A 15,902-nucleotide genomic window follows, 5' to 3' on the forward strand; every position below is an offset into this window, starting at 1 on the left:
AGAGAGGTGCTGGCTCAAACGAGGGGAGCTGGAACCTAGGCTTTAGTTGACCTAGTACACATGAGCCCCAATAACTACTTATCAAATGGATTAGAGGTTGTCTACTCTCACCTATCTGCCTTTGGTTTAACCACAGTCTCGTTCTAAGCTCCTTTGACACCGGGTCCTTGCATTCTGCCTGTTCCGCAATGGTGTGGATGAAGGGTGCAGGGAAGGGAAAGTGAGTAAGAATGAGTAAGGAAGCCGGCTAACTCCTACGCTTTAGGAATGAATAAGAAATCCTTAGAGACCCACAGCCAACAAAGAACCCGATGCAGTGGAACCCAACCCAGAGACCCCAGAGTCCCACCCAGCCTTGAGGGTCGCGTACGGTGAGCCTCACAGAGGGACAAGGTCCACACCACGAACCCCACCAAGCCCGGCGCCCCCAAGCCTCTCAGTCTGCGCTCCCTTTGCAACTCCCGCCCCCGGGGCGGTGCCGGGAACCAGCAGCGCCTCCGCCGGTCACGTGGGGGCCGCTCCACCGGGCGGCGCTGTAGCTTTCCAATCGCGCCCTCCCAGCGCCGGGGACGCGGCGCTCGCGCTCCCGCCCGAGCCGCGGGGAAACGGAGACAAGGAGACGCCGCTGCCCCCGGCGCGCCCCGGCCCTGCGCCCGCAGCATGCCGGCAGCGGAGCCGAGCGCTGCCCTCCTCCTGCTGCTAGCGGAGGCGACGCCGCCGGCCTCCGGACCGCCGCTGCGAGGGTAGCGGGGCTGGAGTCGGCTACCCAGACACAGCGAAGCGGCCGGAGCTGGAAGAGGAGCAGGCATCCTCCGCGGCGCGGCGGGCGGCGGCCCTGCTGCCCGGCGCGCCCATGGCCCGGGAGCACGGAGAATGCGAGCCGCGCTACGCGGCCGCAGCCCAGCTCCGAGCCGCTTGCCCGGAGCCCCCGAGAGCTGCCCGCGTCGCCGGCGCCCCCCAGCTGCGGGCACCCTATTGCTGGCTGCGCTAGGACCCACGGCCGCCGGCCGCGCAGGGGTGGTGGCTCGGGAGCAGCGGGAGCGCGAGGGCCCGGGGGCCGGCTGGGGTGCAGCGCGGCATGCAGCTGCGGGCTCCGGTGCCGGCGTGAGGGTTGTCGGCGCGGGGCCCCGCCATGGCTGGCAAGGACAGTGGCAACCTGAAGACGGTGAGACTGTGGCGGGACGCCGCCCTGCGCGCCAGGAAGCTGCGGAGCAACCTGCGCCAGCTCACGCTCAGCTGCCCGGGGGCCGGAGGCGACGCTCTCGACTCCCCAGACGCCCCCCAGCTGGTGCTTCCGGCCAACATCGGGGACATTGAGGTGCTGAACCTGGGGAACAACGGCCTGGAGGATGTGCCTGAAGGTCTGGGGTCAGCTCTGGGCAGCCTTCGCGTCTTGGTGTTGCGCAGGAACCGCTTTGCCCGGCTGCCCCCTGCGGTGGCGGAGCTAGGCCATCACCTTACGGAGCTGGACGTGAGCCACAACCGGCTGACAGTCCTGGGTGCCGAGGTGGTGAGCGCCCTAAGGGAGCTGCGCAAGCTCAACTTGAGCCACAACCAGCTGCCAGCTCTGCCTGCCCAGCTGGGTGCCCTCGCCCACCTGGAGGAGCTGGATGTCAGCTTCAACCGGCTAGCACATCTGCCAGATTCCTTCTCCTGCCTCAACCACCTGCGCACCCTCGACGTGGACCACAACCAACTCACCGCCTTTCCCAGGCAGCTGTTGCAGCTGACTGCCCTGGAGGAGCTGGACGTATCCAGCAACCGGCTGCGAGGCCTACCTGAGGATATCAGTGCCCTGCGTGCCCTCAAGATTCTCTGGCTTAGTGGGGCCGAGCTTGGCACCCTGCCCAGCGGCTTCTGCGAGCTGGCCAGTTTAGAAAGCCTCATGTTAGACAACAACGGGCTGCAGGCTCTGCCCCCCGAATTTAGCCGCCTGCAAAGACTCAAGATGCTCAACCTCTCTTCCAACCTCTTTGAGGACTTTCCTGCTGCGCTGCTGCCCCTGGCTGGTCTGGAGGAGCTCTATCTTAGTCGCAACCAGCTCACCTCAGTGCCATCCCTTATCGCCGGGCTGGGCCGGCTTCTCACCCTGTGGCTGGATAATAACCGCATCCGCTACTTGCCAGACTCCATTGTGGAGCTGACCGGCCTGGAGGAGCTGGTGCTTCAGGGCAACCAGATCGCTGTTCTGCCCGACAACTTTGGCCAGCTCTCCCGGGTAGGCTTGTGGAAAATCAAGGACAACCCATTGATTCAACCCCCTTACGAAGTCTGCATGAAGGGGATCCCTTACATCGCAGCCTACCAGAAGGAATTGGCTCATTCCCAGCCAGCTGTGCAGCCCCGCCTCAAGCTGCTCCTAATGGGCCATAAGGCTGCAGGGAAGACCCTGCTCCGCCACTGCCTCACCGAGGACAAAGTGGAGGGAGATCAAGGAGGAGGGGACAAGGAGAAGAGCTACCTGCTCTTCCCTCCCCTTGGGAGCAAGGGCATCGAGGTGACCAGCTGGACTGCGGATGCTTCCCGGGGCCTGCGGTTCATTGTGTATGACTTAGCTGGTGATGAAAGCTATGAGGTGATACAGCCCTTCTTCCTCTCCCCAGGAGCCCTGTATGTGCTTGTGGTCAACTTGGCCACCTATGAACCTCGCTGCTTTCCTACTGCTGTGGGCACCTTCTTGCATAGGGTGGGGGCCCGGGTGCCTCACGCTGTGGTGTGCATTGTGGGCACCCACGCGGACCTGTGCGGGGAGCGGGAGCTTGAGGAAAAGTGTCTGGACATTCACCGCCAGATCGCTCTACAGGAGAAGCACGATGCAGAGGGCCTAAGCCATCTAGCCAAGGTGGTGGACGAGGCCCTGGCTCGGGATTTCGAGCTGCGCTCTGCCAGCCCCCATGCAGCCTACTACGGTGTTTCAGACAAGAACCTTCGGAGGCGCAAGGCCCATTTTCAGTACCTGCTTAACCACCGGCTGCAGATCCTCTCCCCCGTGTTGCCTGTTAGCTGCAGGGACCCCCACCAATTGCAACGCCTTCGCGACAAGCTGCTCTCTGTCGCTGAGCACCGAGAGATCTTCCCCAACTTACACAGAGTCCTGCCTCGATCCTGGCAGGTGCTCGAGGAACTGCACTTCCAGCCACCTCAGGCACAGCGACTGTGGCTAAGCTGGTGGGACTCGGCCCGCCTGGGTCTGCAGGCAGGTCTGACGGAGGACCGGCTGCAGAGTGCCCTTTCCTACCTGCACGAGAGCGGCAAGCTACTCTATTTCGAGGATAGCCCGGCCCTCAAGGAGCATGTCTTCCACAACCTCACCCGCCTCATAGACATCCTCAATGTCTTTTTCCAGAGGGATGCTTCTTTGCTGCTGCATAAACTGCTCCTAGGGACCAGTGGAGAGGGCGAGGGGGAGGGGGAGAGTTTCCCCACCATGGCAGTGCCCACCTCGGGTCAGGACCCACTCCGGGCCACCCAGCTTCATCATTATGTGGAAGGCTTTCTGCTGCATGGGCTCCTGCCAGCCCATGTCATCCGGTTGCTGCTTAAGCCTCATGTCCAGGCCCAGCAGGACTTGCAGCTCCTCCTGGAGCTGTTGGAGAAGATGGGACTCTGTTACTGCCTCAATAAACCCAAAGGCAAGCCTTTGAACGGCTCCACAGCTTGGTACAAGTTCCCATGCTACGTGCAGAACGAGGTGCCCCACGCAGAGGCTTGGATCAATGGGACCAACCTAGCTGGGCAGTCTTTTGTGGCCGAACAGTTGCAGATCGAATATAGTTTTCCCTTTACCTTTCCACCTGGATTGTTTGCACGCTACAGTGTCCAGATCAACAGCCATGTGGTGCACAGGTCGGATGGGAAGTTTCAGATCTTTGCGTATCGAGGGAAAGTCCCTGTGGTGGTGAGCTACAGACCCGCCAAGGGGGTCCTGCAGCCGGACACCCTGTCCATTGCTAGCCACGCATCGTTACCAAATATATGGACCGCATGGCAAGCCATCACCCCTCTGGTAGAGGAACTGAATGTCCTACTTCAGGAATGGCCTGGACTGCACTACACTGTGCACATCCTCTGTTCTAAGTGCCTTAAGAGAGGGTCCCCCAATCCACACGCTTTCCCAGGTAGGTGGAAGGGTGTTGGGGTTCACTGGTGGTTCACGTTACATTGCGGGTTTGGAGACATTTGTTTCTCGTGTGTGGGGGTGCTTCTGTAGCCTCCTAGGCTCTCCCAGGTGGATCCAGAGTGGCTATGACAATCGCCAAAGCAACGTGAAACACAGCGGCAAGAGTCATTTTCTTCTAACAGGGAGACGCATACAGCCCAACTTAAAACATCTCCAAAGTCTCTTTTATTATTCTTTGAAAGTCAGCCACAGTTTGTAGCGGGAAATCCCAGGTGACTAGCACAGAAGCTGGGATGAGGGTGGCCTTAGCCCTGTGCTGAGCCTGGGTTCTCACAGCCATTAGACACTTGCTGTTGTAGGGAGGAGCCTGAGTCTGTATAGGTGGTCATAGTCTTTTGTTTAAAGTCCCAATGTAACCTAGCAAGTCAGAGTGAGGGCATGCGTTTCTTGAGACATCCGAAGAGTGTTCTGTAACCGTGGTGAGTGATGGCTGTGTCGTCTGTTATTGCATGCTTGCCTCTAGAGAGTACAGACTTGACCAGTTCAGGACAGAGCGGGCTCACTCTGAGGGGGATTTCCTCCACTATTTCCTGGTGATACTTGAGTTTCATTGACATTGTCAGATATGTTCTTCTGGTGAATGGGACTTTCCAATGGTGGTTCATAAGTAATGAAAGGGAAAACGAGAAAACCCATGGGTCTCCTAGGGGGTGTTTCCCAAGTCATTTTTTTTTTGTCTCTGTCTTTTGTCTTTTTCTTTTTTTGTGTGTGTCTTTTTCTTTTGTAAGCAGTTATAGGCAAGTGAGAAAATTTGAGGACTGCTTGTTTGAGATTTAAAAGAAAAAAAAATCCTCATTTTTGAAAGTGCAGCTTTAAAGGTGCAGCAGCACTGAGCAGAGGGTATGGATTGTGTCCACCCGCCCCTCCCTCACATATGCACAGCCTCCCGGTCCTCATCCATCATCTTCTGCGCAGGAGCAGTCCAGTCCTCCATCCTTCCACCCACTGGAACGAATCCTTATCTGGGTATTTATTCCTGTGGTTTTGGGCAAATCTGTTATGAATGACACATGCCCATCATGGTCGTGCTATCCAGGGTAGTTTCCTGGGCCACTGTCCTGGAAACTCCTGGTCTTTTTCTGCTTTGCCTGGGATTTTTTCTTTTCTTTTCCTGATTAATGTGGCTCAAGTCTTTAGCTAGGAACTGTTTCCTCATCGTTTGTAGTTCTGTGACAGCCGATTTGGCCGATAGTGTCCCAAGCATCCTTAGCACAGATCCTGTGACAATAGAACCACTCAGCCTTTCTCACCTTGGTCCCCACCCCTTGGGGTAGGCCAAGGGGTGACTGAATGCCACTCTGATCTTTGTCTTGGCGAGAGTGCCAACAAGAACGCGGCTGGCAATAGTATCAGGGAGGCACGGGACACCAATATTTCCGAAGGGAAAGCCTTTCCGTTGCCCTAGATCTAGGTTTAATTCTTCGGCGTGAAAAAAAGCCACCATATCGGGTTACCAGGCAGCGGAGCCAGCCATTCTGTATGATTACCTGGCAACTTGTCACAGGCCCCGACTCGGTGGATGCCTCGGTTGTATCATATATTTGCCATTGTCTTTTATTCATGGAAGCCAAACACTTTTCTTTTTCATGTTGCTGCGTTGCACAGAGTGGTTGGGCACACTACTCACCGCCTGCTCCACTGAAGGAGCGCTCTGGGACTAGTTCCTGCTCCACGCAGACGCCCGGTGTGAATTAAACTGACGTCATGCACGACAAAGGGAAGGACATAGTTGAACGCGGACCAATCTGGGCTGAGGAATTCTGTCAGTGAAACAGCGAGGCTAGCAGGATTTTTTTTTTTTTTTAACCCTCACTTCTGCTCTTAAATTTTCACCTTCATCTATTGCATAAAGGAGCTGGCAGTGAGATGGGAAAACAATAAGCAGGGGGCGGGGCTTGCGTCTTCATTTGCCTTTCAAATGAGGCACACCTCCTAGGCAATCCGGGTTATAAGAATTTTTTAAGTTGAGAAAGGAAAAGAGAAAAATGGTAAGAACACACATCTATATTGAGAAGCACGGCATTAGTTATTTTTTATAACACGTATGGAATATTTCTGACAGAAATGTTATTTTTTTTTAAATTTGTTTTCGCTTGTATTTTTCCCCCCCAAAAGTAGCAGAGAGATCAGAATATTTGGAAAACTGACAATATTGTTTTTCTTTACATAATGGTAGTAGCAGCAACAACAATAACAAAAGAACAGGAGTTTTTTCCTGTCATATTTTTTCTGTGATTCCCAACATTAATTAGTAGTTGCCATAATTTTTAAAGATCTGGTAAGAACCAAAAATAATGAAATCTAGAATGTCACATGGGAGAAATGACAACATTTGATGTTCAGTTATTAAAGGACACGCCCATAGGCGATGGGAACATATTTTAGCTTAGGAGAAGCTTTGAATCTGCGTGTAGCTTTCTGTCTTTCTATGAAGTCTTTTTATGTCTTTCATTTCCTTTCGGGGGACAGGAAATTGGTGACTTCATTTTACACTTAAAGTATCAAGTTTTCTTGTAAATTCACGATTTTACATACAATGGTTTAAAAACTGATTTTTTTTTTTTTAAAGATTTTTTGCTTTTGTCTACTCTGGGACATCAAGTGCCAATTCCCATGTTGCTTGGGACCATTAAACAGAAGCAGTCCCAACAGAAAGCATTAATACCTTTTAAAATGCTCTTATACGGAAAACTCTCCTGGCCCTGCCCAGTTGCATTTTCTGATGAGAGCTACTTAGCTGGCTGGATGATGCGGGACTGGATTCCTCTGGCTTTAATTTTGGAGATTCTTAGCCAGCAACCATGGGTTTAAAATTTCTCACAGAGAAGACCAATCAATCACACTGTCAAAGGGATGACAAGTGTGTTTCATTGAAGACAGTTGAGCCGACGTAGAGGTGTTTAAGTAAAGGTTTATGTTCTTTATCTGTGGATGTTTAGTCTACATGCTTGTCTGCATAAAGGAGAGGAGTTACAGACAGTTGTTAGCTGCCATGTGGGTGCTGGGAATTGAACCCCTGTACTTCAGTGCTCTTAACTGCCCTCCAGGGTTCTTCCAGAAACGGAAGACAGGTCTGTAAGATGGCAATCCCAGGGACCTGAGTTCATCCCAGACCCCACGTAAAGGTGGAAGGAAGAACTGGCCTCCACGTACATACTGAATCGTGTGCGCACACGTAAATGCAATAGTTTTCCAGAATATCACTGTGAGAATCGAATGCTTTCTCGGGGTGCCGACTCCTGCCTGTCCCACCACTCTCTTCCGTTTCTGCCCCGTAGCTGGTTCCATATTCTCGTTCCCAGAGCGCACTGCTCTTTCTATGGGGTGTTTGTTCACGTTTCATTCTCTTCGCCTGGCCGACCTGATGGACTGAGTGGCTAGAACTCTGGCCTGCAGTAGATTGCAGTGGCTTGATAGCATCAAACGCCCGCGGTGTGCTTTTAAGTTGGAAGAGTATGTCTTTGTCTAACTGATTTTGAATACAAGTTTTCACTTCTATTCAATTATTCACCCTCCAAGTTATACAGTGTAATTTTTTTTTTTCTTTGAGACAGGGTTGCTCTGTAACTTTGAAGCCTGTCCTGGAACTAGCTCTTGTTGATCAGGCTGGCTTCAAACTTACAGAGATCTGCCTGCCTCTGCCTCCCGAGTGCTGGGATTACAGGTGGGTGCCACCACTGCCCGACTTGAAGTGTAATTTTTAACAATAAGGAGAAAGCAATCCAGGAAGCTTAATTGTGTGGTTTTCTTTAATTTTGGCTACATTCATTCACACAGAGCCTGTCCATATCTCACAAGTGTCCTTTGCTCCTTCATTTTCTACACCTAGTGTAAACCTGTCTGACTGTATGCCCATAAGACAGTGTGTGTCCGTATGACAGTGTGTGCCCATGTGACTGTGTGTACCCGTATGACAGTGTGTGTCCGTATGACAGTGTGTGCCCATGTGACTGTGTGTACCCGTATGACAGTGTGTGCCCATATGCCTATCCTAAAGTGCCCATAGGATGTTGTCTGTCTGATAGTGTGTACCCATCTGACAGTGTCTGTTTGTCTGGCTCCATGTACCTGTCTGACCACTTGTGCCTATCTGATTGTTGTGTGTACTCATCTGTGTGTGCCAGTCTAACAGTGTCTGCTTGTCTGACTGTGTGTGGGTCTGAGTGTATGTGCCTGTCTGATGGTACATGCCTGAGGATGGTGCACGCCTGTCGTCGGCCGCTTAGCATAGTTCTCCTGTCCCAGGAGTGGTTGTGTACACCATAATACGCCTTTGATTAGATTGTTCACTTGCTTCCTCTATGTGGAGACCTGCCCCAGGCTTTGTGGTCTCCGGAAGCCTCTCAGGTGTCCCTCAATGACTGGGGCTTTAGAAGAAGAATCTCTTTGTTGCGCTGTCAAGTTCCCAGGTTGTACCGGATGGCAAGTCTGCCCTGCCCTGTACCCCCCCCCCCACTCAGCTGTCCCAGCTCTCCTGCTGGGTTTGGACTGCAGTGCTTGCCCCTGAATGGGCCCTTCATTGTGACTACTGGAGCGAAGCAAAGTTCTTGCCTTATTATATCTAACTCTTACAATGACTGGAATCTGAGCATGACCTAGTTGCTTGGATTGAATTAATCATTGTTTTGTAACTTCACGAAGGTTCTTCAATATCTTTTTAGTTTAACTTTATTAATAATTGATGCCCCTGGGTCTTTATTTTCCTAAACAGGCCTCTTTGAACTCAGTAGGACTTTGCTCCAAATAAAAAGAAAGACTGGAGAGGTTTTAGTAGGGCTCAAATTATTGTAAGATGTAGGTGTTTCAGTTCTAGGGTGGACTCTCAAGGCTGTCCCTGCTCAGCTACTTGAGAACTTCCCAGAGAGAGACTCTTTGTTTGTAACACAGTTTTCTTTCTAGTTCGTAGCACACTGCCTCCTGTTCCCCTGGCTCCCTTGAACCTGGCCTGGTTTAGCTCTTCCTTAGGTCACTTCATCTCATATCGAATACACTGATGGGGTACACTCAGGGATGTTTGGGGGGCCTAAGGGAGGATCTAGAATAATAGTGCTCTCCCTGTGGTTGGGAAGAAGTGCCAGTGTTTGCCCATTATGGGGAGGGCCGATTCTGGAGTGGATGTTGCTGGAGGTTTTCCCCGTCTTGCTCCTCAGCTCTCTTCCCTCCACTGCTGCGCCTTTCCCAGAGACCCAGCAGCCATCCTTAGCTTTTGTTTGAGATGAAAAACCAGAGCAAGTGCTGGTCCAGTCTTTGCTCTCTCCTGTCACTTGTGGCTCCCATGCCCTCATACCTGGTCTCTGCGGCAGGACACCAGGATGGTCTGTTTTGGGCAGGCGCCCTCAGCCAGGTCTCAGGTCTCTCAGACTCTGTCTTCCTGATGTAAAACCAGTTGCTGAGTCTTGCGGGTGTCAGTTTGTCTTTCTCTGGGAGTTGATGACCTTTCCCTCAGAGGACATGTATTCTCTAGTCTGTTCTGGCACTAATGAAACTGGCCTTCTTGTTCTCAGAATGATTGCTAGGGACTCAGATACCCGCAGAATGCATGCAACCAACTCATAGACCGAGAGACACCCACCCCCTTCTGAAGAATGGTACTGTGTCCCAGAGACTTTTCTCTTTTTTGCCGTCTGATGTTTTGTGTATTGGCAGTCATCTGGGCGGTACTGGAATGACGGAGCAGATGGGAGAGGGTCTCCACGGACCTGGTTTCTGAGAGCTCAAGACATGATGTTATCTCAATGATTCCAGCAAGTGGGGTTTGGGTTGTTCCTGGTGTTCTTTATCTGCAAGTGTATACGTTGAGGTTTTCCGCTTGATATTTCTAGTGTGTTTGTGGGTTTTTAATCTTTGTGTATAAACTCTACACTTCCAGAAATGGGTGCATGGATAAGGAGTAGATGATTAGGGTCCCCAGTTGAGTAGGATGTGGGAGCCAGCCGCCGAAAGCCTTTTGTGGCCTGACCTCACGTCCATTCTCCTTTCATCTTTGTTTGTTCATCATTCTCCTTTGTTTGTCACCCTAAACAAAGCAGATGGTCTCGCAGGTTTTCCTCCTCCGATCGACTCCTACCTTCCCCTTAACCCTGACTTCTATCAGGAGGAAGGGATCGATGCTGAGGAGTAGGAAGCCTTGACTGGTGGGGTGGAATGGCTACAGGAAGGCGGTTTTCTTCAGCTGCTTTACCCTCTCCCAGGTGATGCTGCCCCGAATTCAGCCTCCTGACTGGAGACCAGGGAAGCCGCTGGAGGAGTGACTGGCTGCGGTATAGACAACCCCCTGCGTACTGCATTCTTGGCAGCCACATCCATAACAATTCCCAGATACCCTTGCCAACAGGGCTGACTTATTTGTAGAGAATGAGAAGGAAAATTTTGGAGTTATTTTTGTTTGGGGCAGTAAGTGCTCAAAAACATGTCTTACTTATTTTTATTTTTTATTTTTTATTTTTTTTCTTCAGTGTAATATCCTAGCTAGAAATACTGGGTTTTGTTATTTTTCCACAAAAGGTAGAGAATACAAATACTGCAGTGAGGTGCAGTGTTCAGGGTGGTCAGAGCAGCCAGGCAGCTTTGTTGGATGCTAAGAGTCTGGAGACTCTCCTTGGTTGCTTCTGAAAAGTTCCTGCTGCTCCAAACCTTAGCCTTGGGCACCCGAGCTATTCCAGCGGTCTCTTTTTCTCATACGATTTGTACAGAGGCACTTGGTAGCAGAGCATGTTTTGGGGTGGGGTGGTTTCGTGAGTCACATGCTTGGTGTGGCTGCCTTTGCTGTTATTTGCTTTGTGTGCCTTCTCCCTTCTGTCCTCCTCCTCTCCCTCCTCCTCCTCTCCTTCCTCCTCTCCCTCCTCCCCCATCTCCTCTTCCTCTTACCCTCTTTTCCCTCTCTTCCCTTTCTTCCTTCTCCTCTTCCTCCTTTCCCCCTCCTTTCTCCTCCCCTCCTCTTCTCTCCTCTTTCCCCCTCCCCCCTTCCCTTTTCTTCCTCTCTTCTCCCTCCTCCTCCTTACCTTTTTTCTTCCTCTCAAGGTTAAATTTATCAAATGTAAGATCAACCATTTTAAATCTGAATAATTCCCTGGTATCTCCTACCTTCACAGAGCTTTGGAAGCATGACCTCTGAGCCAAGTGCTTGCATAGGCAAGGAGCACTGAGGCAGGACTTGGCATCCTTCCTGGGATGGAATGTCTGGGAATTCTTCCTCCTGGCTCCAGGTGATACGTCTTTGCAGGGCATGGCTTAGAGTAAGGGTTTGGGTGTTTCTTGTGGTTCCCCATTGACTGGACATCTCTCATATGACCATGTTGGGATCTTCTTTTTAGGATTGATGAAGCTGTCTAGTCCCTGGGGTCTGTCTGTGGTAGGTAGTCTTTACTGTGTATGTGTGTGTTTTTGGTAATTTTTAAGCGATAGATACCCGGAGTGCTTGGTCCTTAGGTCATAGGTAGATAAGCAGGTAAGGGCTGGGAATCTCTCAATATTAGGATATTACATACAAAACAAGTCATTAGCTTGATTTGACCATCGATCACTTTTGAATGCCTGCTGTATACAGACATTTGAGCTGAACCGGGAGTTTTAGGAGAATAAAATATGATGCATGACCGTGGCCATAGAGAGCTGGGGTGGGATCTCAACATGATGGTTGAGCCTTTGGCGATAGAATCTGACCATACAGAGAAGAAATCATTGTGTGCTTGTGAGATGGCTTAGCTTTTGGTTTTTCTAGGGGAAAAAAAAAAATCCGTTCATTTAGAATGAAGCCAACTCCCAGTTTGAATTTCCCTGAGGGAGAAGAGTGGACAGAGAGGAATGCCCACATCTCTCATTTTAATTGACTTGGATTTTAAATCATTTGTTGTGGTAACTCTGAGGCAGAGCCTGAGAGGATGCTAAAACCAGCGTCATCACCGAGTCTTTCTAAAATTTTCCAGAGCGATTTTCTTGTTCATCTTTTAGCTCCTGGTTTGGAAGGGTCAAGGCCATCGGTCATTTCCGAGGGCCTAAGACCGTGAATGCTGACTCTGAAGATGGTACACATTAAAGTGGGTGTGGTCTCATCCCTGACTGCTGCTTACAGGTTTCTTTGTTGAGGGAGGCTTTGGTGAGCTGTCTTCCTGTTATTAACCTATTAAATGTTGAGGGAATCAAAGAGTTAAACATCTCAGATCCTCCCTGCTCCCAAGGTGAGTCATGTGCCATTGACATGGTGTTGGAACCACGTGCTGATGAGGTGGCTCAGTGGGTAGCATGTGGACCTGGCTTAGGGTCACGGGGACCCATGTAAAAAGCTGCTTGTCTTGGCGTGCAGCTGCAATCCCAGCTTGCAGAGGTAGAGACAAGAGGGTCCCTGGGATTTGATTGCCTGCTCGTCTTGCTGAATTGACCTCTGGCCTCCACATACACATAAATACTCTCTCTCTCTCTCTCTCTCTCTCTCTCTCTCTCTCTCTCTCTCTCTCTCTCTCTCTCTCTCTCTCTCTCTCTCTCTCTAAGTTTTTTAAAGGTAACGGGGAGTGACAGTGTCAAACCAGAAGGATACTTTGAGTTCTCAGCTGGGTTGTTGTTGTTTTAATGGTCTCAGCTTCCGTGCCATGCAGGTGATCTATTGTGTGTGTCATTGTGACTGTATAAAGGGGATGGCTGGGGGACACCATGAGACTGAGTGTGTGCTGACTTTACAGCCTGCTCAGAGACTTCAACTAGCTGAGCTCACTCAGATCCCTGGAAACCTTATGAGATAGGGACTATTGTTGCCCTCCTTTTCCACTGGAGATGAGTTTGAGTAGGGGGTGAATTCCTGGTAAGAGCATTTTGGCTTTGCACCAGCCTTCTGTTTACCCCTCAGAGAGGTTTAGCTCCTTAGCAGGTGGCTTGCAGTGAATGTCTTTCATATGGCTAATAGCTGGGCCTGCAGGTAGTGCCGGTCAGCAGAGGTCATGGTCAGGGGTGTGAGCCACAGGAAAAGCATGCCATTGTGGTGCCTGCAAGACTGCTCTGCGGCTGAGTGTTAAAGAGAGTTTCCAGGTGACCACGGGAGGAAGATAGTGGGTCTCAGTATGTGAAGGGCACTGATAGGGTAAGTGGGTATGGCATGGAGTGTGTGCCCTACGTGTTTGGTGTTGAGTTATGATGAGAAGGGAACTTTATTTAAATGACATTTCTGGACCCATCAGCTTTGGGAGCGACCCATGCTGGCCCTTGAATGAGAGCTTTGAAGCACTTGTCCAGCATAGCCTTTGCCATGGACAGAGAGAGCTCTGCTGTGTCCTGGAAGAATTTGCAACTGGGACCCTAGAAAGATAGGTAGCCTCAGATGACCTTTATGGGATGCTATCTAAGTGTGACACTGGCCACTTTCTCCAGGTCAGAGTACAGGGAAGAAAGAGCCGTGGATTTTCCTCGCAGTGGATAGCTGCATGCCTTGGTAATCCGTAGGACAGTATGTGAGAACATTGATTTTCCTCGCTGTAAATCTTACCATAGCAGTCCCTGAGAAAGGTAAATTTGGATCTAACACATCTCCGCTCACTTTATGTGTTGCTTATGAAAATACTACTTTAATTAGCCTTGCTTCCCAGAGCCCTCTTTGATGCCTACTGTTCACGTGGATATAACTGATTTCAGGAAGACAGGCTTTCTTGCATTGATCTCTCTGTCATTGTTTGAGTTTGCCCTTACCTCTGGAGTTCATCCAAATGAACTGTATTGCTCTTTGACTGAAGTGCGTGGAAGCGCAAGATGTTTAAAAATATTCTTTGTATTTTTTTTTTCTGCTTTGACTCGGAACAAAGAATCTATGTTGCTTTCTTAAAATTGAAGCATTCTGAGCTGGTAAGATGGCTTAGTGGTGGAGGCGCTTGCCATGCAAGCCAGATGACCTCAGTTCAATCCCTGGAACCCAGTCGAAGGCGAAAGGAGAGAGTAAACCCCACAAGGTCATCCTCTGATCTTTCTATTCGTGCTTTTGCACCTTATATATGCTATACATGTACTATACACACTATACATACTATATACATCTACTATACATGTGTGCATGCACAAACATGCGTAACATGCATGCCATAATAATAAAATTTTATTAATTTAAAAGGGAAAGTTTTTTAAGAGAATAAAATTAAAGCATGCTAATACAGTGGTTGGAGGTGGAAGGCTGGACTCTCTTCTATTTCTGCACCTGTCAGAGTTGTGACTTTGGGAGTCACGGTAGTTTTTGTCCTGTGGACTGGTCCCAAGGGGGTGAGTTAATGCATGTATGTTGCTCAGAGAGCTGTCTCACACATGACCAGAACATCAGGGATTTCAACTACTACTGGACTGCCATTTCTCCAGAAGATCCCGAACTTTCAGATGTGCCTTTGAAAATTGGATAAGCCTGTGGGTAAAAATCCTTCTTTTTTCATAGTGCGGTCTTTTACAAGCTGACTTGCCCCATACTGTAACATATAAATCTGGAGGGCGAAGGGAAAAGATATCACTCATAACTGAAATGTACCACCATCACTCCACTAGTTTCTCCCAGGCCTTCCTTTAAGCTTAGGTTCTTAAAATATGTACTTAGCTCATACATATTATACAATCATGTATAAATGATTCAAGTATTGATTCAAACAAGAAACAAAACTAATGTCCATTACATTTCCGGGGATTTCTGCTTGCACAATAATTGTGAGCTCTTACATAATAGCGAGCAAGGTGATTTTAGCTGTTTATTTAGTCGTGTTGCCTTGGCTCAGCCATTTGGACTCCTGCTTTTTGTTGTTATAATTCTGTGTTGACCTCTTCCCTCTTTTTATTCCTTTTCTGATTTCATTTGTTTGTTGAGATTTTTTTTTTTTTTTTTTTTTTGCCTAGGATGGTCTCAATTTTGTAGCAACCCCCCTGCCTCGGCCTTCTGAGGATTACAGCCATGAGGTACCACACCTTGTTTGGTGTATTTCTTTCTGAAACTTGTTTTTGTTTTCGTTTTTTGGTTATTTTTTTTTTTTCTATTTGGGCCATGAACTTTTATTATCATCCATTGGCTTTACAGATAAAAGAACCTAACAGAAGGGTGTGAAAACTGAATCTGTGGTTGTGGTTGTCCCTGTATTTACACACAGGGTCAACACTGTCCCCACAGAGGGGGCAGCAGCTACCAGATGCCCTTTGCAGACAGCCCTGGGCACACTTGGAGCTGCAGCCTTCCTGCAGGAGCGCACCTGGTCTTTGCAGCTGCAGGAGCTGGAGCAGGACCAGGAACTGCCAGTGTGTGTGCTAGAGCAGCTGGGGTCTATTTGCAGTGAGAGCAAATCAAGGTCCAGTGGAACCAGCAAAAATCGGCCATGCTTTTGGAGGGTATGCTATGAGAGTTTTGCACTGGTATGGCCGTTTCCAAAGGAGGATCATTGAGTGGTTGGCAGAGAATTTCATGGCCTCAGAATACGTTTACACTGCTTTCCTGCTACCTGCCAGAGCCCTTCGCCGGGCTTCCTCTCGACTGTCCATCACCTTCACCATGCACTGAGATTTAATGGAAAGCAGCTCCTCAAGATGACTTAGCTCTGATTAGTGAGAATGTTCCCTCGTATTCATGTTGCCTAATTATGGTGCTACTTTTCTGAGTTTTCAGATAATATCTTTTGGCATCATCTTACTGCCTTTCAGTTTTAAAGAAATTATCACACACAGTGTTTTATCAGTTTAGATGAACTCTTCATGTAGTTTTGCTGTCATTAATTTTTCTTTT

At 49.7% G+C, this 15,902-nt stretch overlaps 1 protein-coding gene across 2 annotated transcripts in view; it reads left to right on the plus strand.

The window, feature by feature from the left end:
• Positions 1-1,113: 1,113 nt before the first annotated feature.
• Mfhas1 (malignant fibrous histiocytoma amplified sequence 1) overlaps positions 1,114-15,902 on the plus strand; it is an 81,916-nt gene continuing 67,127 nt past the window's right edge. For both annotated transcript variants that reach the window (XR_001229286.2, XM_005362525.3), the window contains exon 1: positions 1,114-4,118. Coding sequence is in view for 1 of the 2 variants with exons in the window: in XM_005362525.3 (XP_005362582.1) it covers positions 1,133-4,118 (2,986 nt within the window). In the remaining variant the exon portion in view is untranslated. The remainder of the gene's footprint in view (positions 4,119-15,902) is intronic.

Source organism: Microtus ochrogaster, linkage group LG7_11 (assembly GCF_000317375.1).
Source record: "Microtus ochrogaster isolate Prairie Vole_2 linkage group LG7_11, MicOch1.0, whole genome shotgun sequence".
Lineage (NCBI taxonomy): Eukaryota > Metazoa > Chordata > Mammalia > Rodentia > Cricetidae > Microtus > Microtus ochrogaster.